The sequence below is a fragment of the Delphinapterus leucas genome, chromosome 15 (genome assembly GCF_059928025.1).
Source record: "Delphinapterus leucas isolate spDelLeu-1000000601 "Yukka" chromosome 15, BTC_Dleu_Yukka2, whole genome shotgun sequence".
Classification (NCBI taxonomy): domain Eukaryota; kingdom Metazoa; phylum Chordata; class Mammalia; order Artiodactyla; family Monodontidae; genus Delphinapterus; species Delphinapterus leucas.
This window is the reverse complement of record NC_143143.1, coordinates 13,029,966-13,045,043: the sequence shown is the minus strand read 5'-3', so window position 1 is coordinate 13,045,043 and position 15,078 is coordinate 13,029,966. Positions and strand designations below refer to the sequence as shown.

At 49.8% G+C, this 15,078-nt stretch overlaps 1 protein-coding gene across 5 annotated transcripts in view; it reads right to left on the bottom strand.

The window, feature by feature from the left end:
* Positions 1-4,900: 4,900 nt before the first annotated feature.
* The window catches only part of AUTS2 (activator of transcription and developmental regulator AUTS2), a 1,116,140-nt gene continuing 1,105,962 nt past the window's right edge, over positions 4,901-15,078 (bottom strand). For all 5 annotated transcript variants that reach the window (XM_089895816.1, XM_089895817.1, XM_089895815.1 and 2 more), the window contains 4 exons: positions 13,511-13,588; positions 12,488-12,571; positions 11,154-11,376; positions 4,901-8,601 (listed from right to left, as the gene is read on the bottom strand). In XM_089895816.1, coding sequence (XP_089751942.1) covers positions 7,341-8,601; positions 11,154-11,376; positions 12,488-12,571; positions 13,511-13,588 — 1,646 coding nt within the window. In that variant the 3' untranslated portion in view covers positions 4,901-7,340. The remainder of the gene's footprint in view (positions 8,602-11,153; positions 11,377-12,487; positions 12,572-13,510; positions 13,589-15,078) is intronic.

Genomic DNA, 15,078 nt, shown 5'->3' with positions numbered 1-15,078 from the left:
CCTTGAACATGCCTTCCTGACCATCAGCCTCTCTCAGAGGCTCTCACGCCACCCTCTTCACTCGTCCCCTGGATGTAAGCCCACTGGGGTGGGGGGGTGGCGAGCCTTGTCCTCTTGGTGCCTGCAGTAACCCCAGCACCTAGCACGAGCCTGGCCAACAGGACGCCTTCCACGTTCGTCACATAGATGAATGTCCATTGACTCCACACCCACTAAAGGATTCAGGAAATTTCACTGCTGTGAGGGGTGTGAACCACAGCAGTTGACATCTTAGTTGCATTATTACAGACCCACTGGGGTGAAGATCCGTCTGAATGGATGAAAATTCCAAATTACAGAGGAATGCTGGTTTATTACTTCCAAGGACTGTCCATTTATTGCCCAGAACTTTAGTTCTACTTTAATAATTAGATACAAGAATACTTTGTTTTCAAGAACACGATTGAACGCTTGTACGCATCCACGGTCACAAACGGCCCATCGATGTCTGCCCACCATGTAAGGAAACTCTGCTTTGTCTATATAAAATTTCTGTATACTAAGATCATTCCGGACCAAATACGACATCTTGTGGGCTGCTTTGGACCACACAAGCCACTAAATTAAAAAAAAAACCTTAGATGTACAGACTTGGGTTAATCATAATCCCTGATTCATAGCATATTCTCAGCAATGAGCCATTCACGATACTCTTGTTTCTTTCTCCCTTTCCTTTCCTTTCCTTTCCTTCCTTCCCTTTCCTTTCCTTTCCTTTCCTTTCACCAGTTCACAGCCTCTGGAATATATACCTGGTGTCAACTAGAAGTGAGGGTTAAGTGGGTAAACAGTGTCCTTGCCATTGCTGTTTATGGGATGGACTAACTCAGCCAGCCTTTTCTCGGTGGTTACATGGGGCCGTGGCTATGGTGCAGGCTCTGGATGGGGACCACCTGGGTGTGTATCTAGGTTATGCACTTGAACACAGGAATGTTACCTCATCGCTCTGGGCTCTATTGTTCTCACTGTCCAGCGGGGTTACACCTTGTAAGGCCGTTGAAAACATTAAGGGAGAGAGTCCATGTGGGAAGCACAACAGTGCATGCAAAAAGCACTCCGTTAACACTGGCTACTGTCATTACTGCTAAGGAGGGGCTGACCTCTTTGACATTTCATACTGTTAGTGATGCATGAGTTCAAGATGAGAGCTAGTGAGAATCAGGATAGCCCTGGAAGCAGAAAATGTCTTTCTGGCTCCAACAAGGTTACAGTCTCTTTATGGTCCAGCAGGATGGTGGATCAGGCTGAAAAGTCAAAGAGAACAGAGCTTCTCCTCCAGAATCATTTTCTGTCGCCCAGTGATTCTTTCTGCAGCTTTTGGCCAGAACTTCACCTTGACCTTTTTACACAGTCTGAGGCAGTAGTTCTCAAACTTGATTGTGTGTGAGAATCACCTGGAGGGCTTGTGAAAACACAGATCCCTGGGCCCCACTCTGCTGCGGATTCACGAGGTTAGAGGTGGAGGTCTGAGAATCTGTGTTTCTAACAAGTTCCCTGGTGCTGATGCTGGTGTGGGGACCACACTTTGAGAACCATTAGTCTCTAAGCAGTGAACTGTGATGGGGAACAAGGGGCAGTCAGGGGAGGCTTCCTGGAGGTGAAGGCCTTTGAAGTGAGCCTCAGTTTGCCAGACGGAGAAGAGACAGCAAAGGGAATAGAAACAAAGAGGTGTGAGTGGCCAGTGTGTGCTGGGAAAGGCCTGCGGAGATGACGCTGACAGGTTCCCAGGCACTAGAGAGGCAGGACTTTGCAGGCTGGACGAGAATCCAGGTTCCACTCTGGTGTCCTCTTTAAATCAGGGATGGTTTGGAACCTGGGAGAGATGTGAGCAGAACTGGCAGCAGCATGGAGAGGGGGTTTAGGGAGAGTCAGGTAAGAGGACAGGGTAGCAGTTGAAGGACAAGAGAAGAAGACAGCCTTGACTCTCTGCCCAGGTGACTCTCACCCTTCTTTAGAGTCTGGAGGATTTCTTCCATGATACTAGTTTCAAACTAGGGGTTGAGACCCAAGATTCCAAAGGCATGAGATGAACTAGTGGGTGCGAACAGCATTTCAAAGAATGAATAAAAAGAGGACAGAATAAAAAACAGAGTTCGTTGCACACAGCAAGGGTATTGCTTCATCAGACCTGTGTCAGGTGTGTGCGCATGCCTTGTATAAGCACGATGGATGTGGGTTACAGTCAAGAAGGTTTGCGCGCCAAGGTTCTGTGCAGTCGTGCAGTTCAGGGAACCAGCCAGGAGTGGCCTCACCCACCTAGTGCAGACCTTGTTTGGGGCGCATGTCCTGAGGGGCTGACCATCCTGCAGTAGAGAAGATGGGTCCCGTGGAACCCAGAAGGGGAAGGAAGGGCTGAGTGGAGGGAGGGGGAGAGGAGCTCGGAGAGCAAGCTCAACCCTAGGAGGGTCCAAAGAGGGGGAATAAGCAGGAAACAGGCCCTCAGGGGAGGCTTCGTGGAGATGGCTTTGGGTCTGACCTCAGTCAGTGGCTCAGCTCCTGACAGCAGGGCCTTTGGGAATAGATCCTGTAGATAAACGCCAAGAAACAAGGGGAACTGGTGTGAAAAGGTAAACAAGGTTTTAAAAAGTAACCTGAGTCCTAAGAGAGATACAGAGCTTGAAGAAACCTTAAACATCAGCCAACCCATTCAAGTGACAGCTGAGGAAACTGAGGCCAGTTTGCTTGGGACCTGCTGAGGACACGGGCCTTGAAGGCTTCTGGTCCATTGCTCTTCCGGGCCACGTTGAGTCCCCAAACACCGGCTCAGAGGCTAAACTCCAGGTCGCCTGCATCAGGGGGTCAGTAAACATTTTGGCCAATACCCCAGATGCTCCTCCTTCCGCCCACCAGGTGAGAAACACCCAGGCCTGTGAGTTAGAAACACTGGAACCACCATGTCTGCAAATCTTTGGCAAAGAATCCTCATGACAGGCTTCCCTGGTGGCGCAGTGGTTAAGAATCCGCCTGCCAATACAGGGGACACGGGTTCAAGCTCTGGTCCGGGAAGATCCCACGTGCCGTGGAGCAACTAAGCCCATGCGCCACAACTACTGAGCCCACGTGCCACAACTACTGAGTCTGCACTCTAGAACCTGTGAGCCGCAACTACTGAGCCCGAGTGCCACAACTACTGAAGCCCATGCACCTAGAGCCCCTGCTCTGCAACAAGAGAAGCCACCGCAATGAGAAGCCTGCGCACCGCAAGGAAGAGTAGCCCCCGCTTGCTGCAACTAGAGAAAGCCCACGCACAGCACCGAAGACCCAACACAGCCAAAAATAAATAAATTTATTAAATTTATTAAAAAAATCCTTGTGGCACTGGCACTGAGTTGGTAAAAAGGAAAAGTTACTTTGTCTTTTGTGTGGGCCGTTCTCTATACAACTTCCATGGGCTCTGGGACTGTGCACACGCAACTCTATCCATTCTGATGGGCTTGCAACCTGCCCAGTTTTAGGTCTTGTTATATTCAGATGTTCTCATCTTACACATTAAGAAACAGTTCCAGACAAGCTCTGTGTTTTTCTCAAGGTCACTGAGAACGGAAGGCACCGGGGTGGCTGCAGGCCCCCTGCCTGCTGATCTAAGCTCCCCATTGGAGGCTTCGGGCAGTTCTGGTGTGAGATCCTACAAACTAGCTTTGTACTTCTGTAGTGCTCAAGGAGACCAGCAATTTCATCGTGTGGAACCGTCTTTGATGGTATTATTTTCTATCTGATAAATAACCCTATTATCTTGAAAGGAAACTTCCCATGTCTAAGAAATTGTTCAGAAACTCATACGGGAAAAAAAAAAAAAAGATGGCAAAGTTTAAAAGATAATATGTGAAAAAGCCCATGTCACTTTGTCACCTTTCCTTCAACCGATTTAATAGCACTGAGGCCAAGTTTGCTCCTCGGGACGGATACACACACACACCTTGGGCACCCACAGCTGCATGGCTAAAGGCAGTGTCTGTTTATGCTATGTAGGTATGTACATGGACAGTCATATCTTATTTCCTCTCATCCACTTTGATTGAGGCAGAAGAAAGGATCAACAGTCAACACTGTTGTGAATATCCATCCGAAATGGTAATTATTGCATCATGATATTCGCTCTTTTACTTGTCATGTACCATTAGAAGGTAACAAGATCATTGTCAGTCAGAGATTGTGGAGATAATTAGAGCATCTATAGGTGAGCAGGAAATCAAATTGGTGCTGGTACCCATCAATGCCGGGGAGCAGAACGTAATTAGAGGGAAAATATGCAAAGGTTGAGAGGAATAAAGCCTCGGGGACTAAATACCATGACTGATTTGACAGTAACTTCCGGTCTCACATTGCAGATGGCAGCCTGGAAATAGATGTGCGGGAGAAAGCTGGGCAGTCTGCCAGAAATAGCAAGGCACGCCCGCTGATGGCGAGTCTTGGGAAGGTCCCGAGAATTGCCTGATTTGGAAAAAACACAGTTTATCACGTTTTCCAACCTACTAGTTTTTCTTCAAGTTATTTTCTCCAGTCTGGGAGCCGGGTATCAGCATAAAAGCAGGGCTGAGTGAAGTGGGCCTTTATTTAAGCCCAGCATCAGATTCCCAAGCCCGTGAGCCTAGTACCCCCAGTCGGGAGCCTTCCAGAGCCCCCCGTCCCAACCCCCCCGCAGAGCTGCAGGCACAGACACCAAGCCCCTGGTTTCTGTTCGCTTCCAGTCCATCTTCTCCGACAGCGGCCACCCGCATCCTGCTAAGCCGGACTGCTTTTGTTTTGTCCAGTTAGGATTCAGACACCCGTCCAAACCATCTCATCCAAACGACAATGGCATCATATAGACACCAGAAAATCTAACAATTTTTACATCTTGAAAAAACAAATTTCAGAGGACGAGGGAGAGGTCTGCAAGCTGATGAGGGTTACGCCATGTAGTTTAGTGAGACACAGGAAAGAGACAGGAACAAAATACCTGGAAAGTCTGAAGTTACGTACAACAGAGTCCACAGGTTGTAATGGCAAGAACAGGCAGGCACCGGCTGCTGGCAAAGGCCCTCGATCAGATCTGTCATCAACGCAGACAGATCACATGCTGAGTTTTGAAGGAGGCCTGAGACACAAAGGGTGCTGGCTAAATCAGCCCGCACATGTATCACCTACGAAATCTAAAAGCACCTTCCCAGGACTTACAGGACTTTGCTTAGAACATACCAAAAAAAAAAAAAAAAAAAAAAAAAAAATTCCTGATTGGGTAGAGGGCAGACGTTTACAGAAACTAACTGGCAGTGTCTACGTGGGTCAGGGAGGGCAGTCAGCCTTCCGTCGTCACTCAAGGGTTCAAGGTGTTTCTCTTCCAAAGCCCTGTCTGTCTTGCAAGTATGGCTTCTTCACTATGGTAAGGTTGGCCATCCCACACAAACAAGCAGCTGGAAGCTTAGTTCACATTTTTTAATAACATGGCACAGTTTACATAACACAAGAAGGCTCCGCCGATGAGAACATGCTGGAGACTCAGTCGCTTCACGTTTCTTTTCACATAGGATCTAGAAAGGACTTTATTACATACAGGAGGAACAGCAAAAAGGTCTGTATAGAACGATCTCTTTACAATACTGAAAGCTACCACTACGGTTCCAGTGTACATATTCCTTGGATTTTTTTTTTCCTTTTTAGTTGTTGTCTTAAAAAAAAAAAACACTGCACAACATCTGGAATTCACAAAATCTGAAGCTCACAACTAAACCTTCAGTTGACTACTAAAATAGATCTCTCTGCTTATTAGAAACAATGGTCTGTAGTTAACTTTTTTTTTTTTGCAAAAACAGGATAACAACGTCAGATAGCACTTTAATATACTAGAAGACCAAATGGAACTAATTTTATTTCATACATATATTTTACAGTCCAGTAGACAAGATATATTGTATTTCTTTGCTAGTAAAGTCATATTCTCTCCAAATATGTAGACAAGAGGCTGAATGTATTATAAAAGTATCATGAAGAGACAGATTTGATGCAAACTCAAAAACACACGCACACGCAAGACCGTCTCTCCACCACCTTTCACCCTCTGGAATGCTCCCCGGCCCCACAAGGTTGACCTGTTTCGGCTACTCCCGGACTTGATTACCGACGGGAACGTGGTGAGCCACGCTAGGAAATATGCACCTTAACTTCCTCAGTTATTGAATACAGTGAAAACATATCCATCATCTGAGAAAACTCGAAGCTTTCTTTCAGGATCTGTTTGTTTGGGTGTAACTGAATCTCATTACAGAACGAGGAGGTGTGTACAGATAGGAAACAGGACACGCTAAAAAAACGCATGGTTCCCACATGAGGGGGTGTGTGAAATCACGTGACTGATGGTGACGAGATGCTGGCGGCCTGTTTGTGTCCCCTGATTTTGGCATCTGACAACTCCCATCCTCCCTGGCACTGGTTGTTCACGGCCTCGGTTACCTTTCCGGGGCTGCACTCCCCACTTCCCCCAAAGGCCCACAAGCAGCAACTTCAGATGCAAAGTTTCGGCCTGGGGTCCAATTTGCAAAATCGGGTGTTTCTCCGTTTGAAATAACAAGCAAGGAAAACAGAGTCATATCACATAAGCGCTTGTTCAGGGAAAATATGACCTTAAGTATGTTGTAAATGGACTTGAAAAGGCTCCTTTGAGTTAGGCGGGCTTTTGTGAAAAGCCCTAACATTCATTGCATAGTTGAAGGGTTTAGCTGTCTAGAACAATACATGGGAACACAGCCGAAGCCGACTGTGCTCACTGATATAAAGTCTGCAAATAGCACATTTTAAGAAGTATTAATGTATTATGTTACTTAATCTTTATCTATTTACATCTGTACAAAGTAAAGCTTTCATCTTACCCTTTGCATATATGAACCATTAGCTCATGAAGCCATCTTTTTTTTTTTTTTTTTACATAACTATGTACACAGCCTTCCCTTCTCATCTGAAAGACCCTCTGCACGATGGATTGTGTGGACTGTTGTCTCCTACCCCCGCCCGCCCCCCCCCGCGTTATGTGTGTTGACATCTTCACTGTTTTGGTTCGAATCGAAAAGTTTTATACGAGAAACCAAAAGAGTGGGGAGACGTGAGAACGTACGAATCGGCTAAAAGATCTGAAAAATTTCAACATAGAATATACAAAAACATCTCAAAATCTGCACTGAGTCTATACACTTTTTACAAGGGGAAGTGCTGGGGGCTCCCCCCGCCCCGTCTGTGTCGGTCGAGACGCGGGACCTCTGCCTGCGCACTCTCTCGAGTCTGGCGCCTGCGGCCGCGGGCTCTCTTCGTCCTCTTCGCGTCCCGTCCTCTCCTTACCGGGCTTCGATGTCCTTCAGCGTGTGGGAGGGCGGCCGCTCCCTGATCTCTGCGGACAGAGGGGTAGTCCTCCGGGGGGACACGGGGCGGCCCCCCAGCGTGGAGATGAGCGGCGGAGGCGCGCTGAGCGCCGCCGTCGGGGGCGTCTTGTTGAGCAGTCCGTTCTGGTGGCCCGCGGTGGGGCTGATGCGTGGGTAGTGCATGCTGGGCAGGCCGGGCGCGATGAGGCCGGGGTGCGGCAGGTGTCCGTCCAGGGAGGCGGGGTGCACGGCGTGGAGCCGCGGGTGCTCGTAGTCCTCGCGGAGCACGTGCAGGCGCTCACGCTCGTCCAGGTGCGCCCCGCGCTCGTGCTCCCGCCGCGCGTCCACCGACAGCGGGTGGTGGTGGTGATGGTGGTGGTAGTCATGGGGCTCCCGGTCCCTGAAGGAGCGGTCGGCTTCGTACAGCCGGGGGGCCGAGAGACGGTGCAGAGGGTCGCTCCTCAGCAGGAAGTCCCTGCCCAGCGGGTCTCTCCGGTGAATGTCAAGTTCCCGGTAGGGGTCCCTCAACGGGTCCCGGATGGGGTCCCAGTGGAAAGGAGGATACGGGAAGCGCTCTCCGCCCGGGATGGGGCTGATGCCCATGAAAGGCGTCATCATGCGAGTCCTGTCCAGGCTGCTGATGCTGTTCATGGGGTGTATGCCCGTCACCCCCACGGTCATGGGCATGGAGGCCAAGGGCCCCGGGTGCACGCTGGCCGAGGAGCTGGGCGGCGGCGGTGGCGGCGGCGGCTCCGAGGACCGGTGGCTCTGAGGGGCCTCGGCAGGCAGGTCGTGGTCTTCTTTGCGCTCCTCCTTCACCTTGACCTCGGCGCTCTTCTTGGGGTTCTCGTAGGCCGGCTCGCCCTTGCGCGGCTCGGCCTCGCGGCTGGCGGCGCTGCCCGGCCTGGCGCTGTCGCTGGCGGGCACGCGCGCGTAGGGCGACGGCACCCGGGCTAGCTGCTTGGCTTCCTCGCCCGCGCCGCGGCCCTCGTGGCCATGGCCGTGGCCGTCCTTCTCGGGCAGCGGGCCCTCCTTCGCCTTGTGCTCGTCGGCGCCCAGGTCCTTGCGGGATTCCGAGTGTTCTCTCTCCCTGTCTTTGGATTTGTCTTTCTCACGAGCCTCGGTGCTCAAATGAGCCCTGATCTGTTCGGTGGAGCTGCGGCCGTGCCCCAGGGTGCTCCCCGGGAGGACGGGTGCTGGTGAAGGGTGGCTGGAGTGTCTCTTCTCGACGCTTTCCCTGAGGAGGAGACACCAGGAGGCAAATGAGATGGGCTGCCGGCCGGCCAGGGGCTGCCAATGAGATGGCGGGAAGAGGCCGTGCGGGGCTCTGGCCCCCACGGTCCCCCGGGCAGCCGCACGTGCCCTTCGTGGGCAGGGTGACCAGCCACCGTGACCTGACTGGCCTAGATTTTAGAGGAAGCTCGAGGGGGTGAAGTGCTAGGGATGACGGGGTTGGGAGCGTCTGAGGGGGGGAATGACGCTCGGTGTGTAAGAGGCACAGGCCAGGGAGGGAGAGCTTTCACAAACCTGAACGGACCAGCGTGGTCAGTACGTCAGTGATGGGACCACACAGCCCGTCTGCCTAGAGTCTCAGGATCTTTTAGTGTCAAGAATCAAGTTTTAAGAGCCCCAAACCTTCCTTCCAATGTTGCAGTTCAGAGCCAGTGGGAGGAGAGTAACGGGGAGATTATGGGAACATCTCCGTCCCGAGGTCGGGACAGAGGGCTGGTTTCAGAGAAAAGCGGGCAGATACAGGGCGGCCTCCAAGAGGCAGCACCGAGGGGGTTAAAAGGGAAACCACAGTTTCTGGATTCTGGGGGTGCAAAAAGCACCTCTGCATTAGGAAGGAGAAGAAAGCCATAATCTGTTGAGAAGATTGATAGAGGAAAGCCAGAAGGAAAAGTGGGTCCAGAGACACAAAACCTCAAGGGACAGGTTGGGAACAAGTTCCATCTGTGAATGGAAATGTGGAAGGAGAAGCTGAGAGGCCTGTCTTGGGTGGGGACTTAAGAGTACGGGGCACAAAATGCAAAGCGACAGAGGACAATACGGTAAAATGTGAAGAGGCCGGACCAGGCAGGAACCCGGTGTGTTTTAGAGACCACCCGAGACAGACCTGGCAAAGGTGAAGAGGGAAGCAGGAAGCCTGGGTAGCTCAGAAGGCAAGGGGGCCCCGGGGGAGAAATTAAGGACGTTTCCCCTACCAGTTTTGTTTCTAGCCAACATGCAAAGGCTAAGAAGGAAGAGCATCTTTAAAAGGTAAGAATAAGGCTTCCCTGGTGGCGCAGTGGTTGAGAGTCCGCCTGCCGACGCAGGGGACACGGGTTCTGTGCCCCGGTCCGGGAAGATCCCGGAAGATCCCACATGCCGCGGAGCGGCTGGGCCTGTGAGCCATGGCCGCTGAGCCTGTGCGTCCGGAGCCTGTGCTCCACAACGGGAGAGGCCACAACAGTGAGGGGCCCGCGTACCGCAAAAAAAAAAAAAAAAAAAAGGTAAGAATAAAGAGTGTAATTTTATTTAAGTTTCCTGACTTTCATCTAAAAGGCCATTTTTGGCTGCATCAACAAAAGCGGGGCAAGGTTTGCTGCCATATCCTGCCTTCTCTTCGCTGACAGACCATCCAGAGAGCTCCTGGTCTAGGGGCTGCTGGGTCCAGACGCACCTCACTGTGGCAGTTTACAGCTCAGAGCTGCATGTCATAAACGGTCCTCCCATTGGCTAAGAGATTTTTACCATGCTGTCCTGAAGGAAAAATTTGTCGTCGTCTTTTATAAGAAAGAAATCAGTTGGCATGATGGCCTATGATGGTCTACTTAATCTGCTGCATTTAAAACCTGCAAACTTGAATTCTTTTAAATCCCTAGGAAACACGTACATATGTATACACACATACACACACACAATATACACAGTAAAGGAAAACTAAAGATTTGGATCGTATTTGAGATTTAAATAGCAAAAGGAAAGTGTTATTAGGTATTTTCTGTCAAGCATATCTTGTGTATTCCTTGCTAGTTCATTCAAAATGAAAATACCCTAAAGAAAGGGGGAAAAAGGGAGTATGCTTTGTCAAGAATGCTTATAACATTCTTCAGAAAAAATAACTATAAGACATTTCCCTCTTGAAGGCTAATTCTTTTTTAGGCATGGGTTACCACGTATGGAGATACAAATGGTTAGTAAAATTAATTATCCACTGGCAAAACAAAACCCAAACCCAAACTGCTTGGTGAGGTTTCCCTAAATCTGGGTTAGCAAAATTTTATCAGTTATCTGTGAGCCCAGGATTTGAGTTTGAACAAAATTCGAGAGAAATGCAATGAGACAATGGAAACATGACTTTCTAAAAGAAAACAAAAAAGGGAGAGAGAGAGAGCAGAGAGAGAGCAAAAAACCTATGGATGAGTCAATGGACTGCACGAACTTGAAAGCAAAGATGGTGTTGATTCATGCTGTGTGTGTCTTCTGGTCCAGGCTCCATCTTGCTACCTTTTTGAGAGAGATTTATGTTTGGAGAGACTAATGCTCACGGGGACCTTGAGTGTGGAGCTGCTCGTGAGTCAGGATTCACTTGCTCTGTACTGGATACAGAACTGTGATGCTGGCCTGTGGTCACGATGCACTGAAGGGCCAGGCGAGGGGGGGGGGGGCGGGGGGGACACCACCCCGGCTGCATGATGGGCCGAGGCTACAGCTGAAGCACGAGGCTGGGCTGGGGAGGGTGGGTGGCCAGTACTTGGCCCAGAGCGGGCTCCCCCATTGGGACTCGAGAGCGGGTTCTTTGCGTACCTTTCTTTGTCATCTTTACTAACGGATGAGTCTCGTTTATCTACATCTCTATCTCTGTCATGAGCTGCAGCGGACGCGCTACGCTCCAGCTCCCCTGGCTTCAGCCAGGGCGGAGGGGTCGGGAACGACGGAGGCGTTCGGTGCAGCCGGTTCCAGGGCTCGTGAGGATTGCTAAAGTTCTGCACACTGGGGCCATCCTTGTGGCCGAACACTGAGTTGGGTGCTGAAATGGTGAAGTGGAGAACAAAAAGGTTTCAGAGAAATTATATAATCTGCTGTAATGAAGGTACTTACCAAAAAACTTTTAACAGCATTCAGAGTTAAAATGAATACATATTATTGGGAGCTGGAAAAGGAAAGGAGATTAACAGATTCATTAGAGGAACTTGTCCTACACTGGAGAGGTAAGTAAGCTCACAGCTTTTTCTCTTTTTTTTTTAACCAAAGGCAAAGGGGCAGGAGGGGTCGATTAAAAAGGAAAGGGACCCAACAGGTATGGGGATCAGCTAGTCACGCCTATCTGGCACACGCAGAGGGGTGTGACCTAGGTCAGTAGCTCAGTTCAGAGCAGCATTCATGGTTATCCTCTGCCCACCACGACCCTGCTAATATGACTGCTGCCCCCGTCCACAACCTTAGCGACCAGAACTACAGTCAGCAGAGACCAGACAGGGTCCTGATCCAGACAGACACATATGGTCTCCACGCTATATGGAACCGTGACGGCGGCTTCAAGCTGCACTGTAAGTCTCCTGTAGCCGGAGGCCATGACGTATGGAAGGCACGAAAGAAAACAAGCTGGGATTCAGTGGCTAAAGCATGTTTAGAACAGGAGCCCTTCCTACTTTAGACAGATTGAGCAGTGGAAAACGACACAGTCTTCCTGGATTATGCAGCACCAAGTGTTGCCCTCTCCTGACGGTCCTGAGCCTGCACTGCCTTCCTGTTCTTCAGTGCGTTTTCTCACTCCTGCTAAAGCCAGATGAAATGAAATTTAAAAGTTGTCTTCACGTCTAATGGGAGCTGTGGCTAAAATGTGGGATAGTAGAGATGGAATATGGATGAAACTGTGAACTTCAGCAAACTCTCTGGAGTTCAATTGACTACACTACCTTTCCTGACCCTCAGGAACATATATCAACTGCGGGCTAGCCTTAAAAACGTTGGTTTAGACCTAACTCCAATGATTAGGCCTGCTTTTGCAATGATATCACCTAAGTTTGTTTCCCAAGAGCGTGGTTGGTTCCCTTTTACCTAGAAAGGTCTTGAGCCACAGACAGATCAGAGTAGATAAATAATTTAAGGCAGATTTTAAAAAGTTAGAGGGTACTCACTAACTGAAGGATTTCCAAGTCCCCCGAAGGCATTGCCACCAACTGCTGTCAGGCCAGTGAACGTAGACGGCCGATTAAAAGGCTCTGCAGACAAGATTGGGAAGAAAGACATGGTTGCAGGACTCCACTGAGTGAGGAAGACAAGAGCTTCCTGGGAGCTGGGAAGGCAGTGGGGGATCCTTGCCCCATTTATACTCAGACCTGACCTGTCCCACTTCTCCCGCCAGATTATGCAAAGGGTTTTCATCCTTTTGCATTTGGGCATGGGGTTAGCAAAATATTTATGAAAGCTGTTTTCCAGAACTATGCATTTTGCCCCCTTTCTCTCTTGCTGGGTGGGGAACACTGCTCAAGCCACAGTATGCTCAGATGCCTCCCTGCCTGTCTCCCCTCTTCCCAGAATGTGCCGTGTAGGCTCTCATAGACCAGAAGTACGATGGCAGCTTAAAGTCCATCTCTGAATGAAGTCCCGAGGGCACACGTATCCTACACCACTGCCTGCATCTGCTTGTGACGTGCTGGAAGCATCAAATAAATAAAGGCCACAAGTAAATGCACCTTTACTAGGAAGAGAAATAATAGGGTTGTGAAATGTGAAGGGATTAAAAAGTAATGGATGCTGTCTCTTCATAACATCATGTCCTTCTTTCCACCTCCATGGGTGCCTTTATGTGGGCAAGAGCTCACCATCCCATCTTCTCCAAGGGGCAGGGACAGGCTGCTGTAAACATGGATGCCCTGGGGTTCCACGGCATGGCTTTCACCCACCGCACCCCCTCAGCAAGTCTACACACAACCACTACCGCGCACAGATCGACTACTTGAAGAACACGGTATGAGAGGTGCTGAAATCCTGGAGATGGACGGTGGGGGTTCAGAGTTCTACAGGATCACCACCACCTAAAGCAGTAAGGGACTTATCTGGGACTGTGGCCCACTTAGCAGGAAGCGTAGCAGGAGCGCAGTGAACAAAGGTTTTTCTGAGATACACACGTCGCTGCCTGTCGCTGATGGGCAACTCACCGAGGTGAGCAGCAGGGTTAAGGAAGTTGCTGTGATGAGGCGGTGGCCCAAAAGGGGTCCCGGTTGGGTGTGCAGCACCTGTTAAGTCAAACATAATGGAGTTAGATTTCAGAGGAAGGCAACTTCGACAATGCCACTGGCTCCCGGTCACCAAAGGACCCCAGGAGAGAGCACGTTAAAGAAAGAACATAGCTGACGTCCGTCCAGGCAACACCCGGGGAAAGAGAAACGTGCTTATCAGGAGGCAGAAAATAAATCACCCCCTTTCCTTTTTGCTGGCTGGGCTGGGCTGGCCACCACCAAAGAGAGGTATTACTTTTTTTTTTTTTAAACATCTTTATTGGAGTATAATTGCTTTACAATGGTTTGAGTTTCTGCTGTGTAACAAAGTGAATCAGCTATACATGTACATATGTCCCCACATCTCCTCCCTCTTGCGTCTCCCTATCCCACCCCTCCTCCCTATCCCACCCCTCTAGGTGGTCACAAAGCACCGAGCTGATCTCCCTGTGCTACGCGGCTGCTTCCCACTAGCTATCTATTTTACGTTTGGTCGTGTATATATGTCTATGCCACTCTCTCACTTAGTCCCAGCTTACCCTTCCCCCTCCCCGTGTCCTCAAGTCCATTCTCTATGTCTGCGTCTTTATTCCTGTCCTGCCCCTAGGGTCTTCAGAACCATTTTTTTAGATTCCATATATATGTGTTAGCATATGGTATTTGTTTTTCTCTTTCTGACTTACTTCACTCTGTACGACAGACTCTAGGTCCACCCACCTCACTACAAATAACTCAGTTTCATTTCTCTTTATGGCTGAGTAATATTCCATTGTATATATGTGCCACATCTTCTTTATCCGTTCATCTGTCGATGGACAGACACTTAGGTTGCTTCCATGTCCTGGCTACTGTAAATAGAGCTGCAGTGAACATTGTGGTGCATGACTCTTTTTGAATTATGGTTCTCTCAGGGCTGACACACAGCACTGGAAACATGGAAAAACAATGCCAGTGGGGCAGGGAGTTCTGTAACCAAGTAAGCTTGGAGAGAAATGCCGGGTAAAAAACGTGAAGCAAGGTTCTTTTACTGAAGGAGTAGGAGCTGTGACTATGTTCTCTCAGCCTCTAAAAGGGCAACATCTGGCCATGGGCTACTTTCTTCAGAGACATCTCTGGGGGCAAGACTTTCACTCTGAGAAACACTGTCTAATCCGGGTGTAGGAGCGGCCGTCACGAAGCTGTGTCTCTGGGCTGCACCGCTTGGGCCTTTGCGGAATCTCTTTTCCTGGGGATGTGTTAGCCGTCACGGACCCGCATTGAAGGAGATTATAAAGCCCGACCCTACGAAACTCACTGTGAGTTACATCAGGTTGTTGGAAATGAAGTCCTCCGTATCTATCTTCAGTGCCGGGAAAAGCTAGTTTATTCACTTGCTTCTGGACACTGATAAATCCTAAATCGTCTCTATTGGTCTTCACCTTGCCCACCAGGGAACTCCGGTCTACCTTAGTGCTCGTCTTTCCTTAGGTTTTCCCCTTTATCCACATTTCTTCCTCTACTTTGGCCGT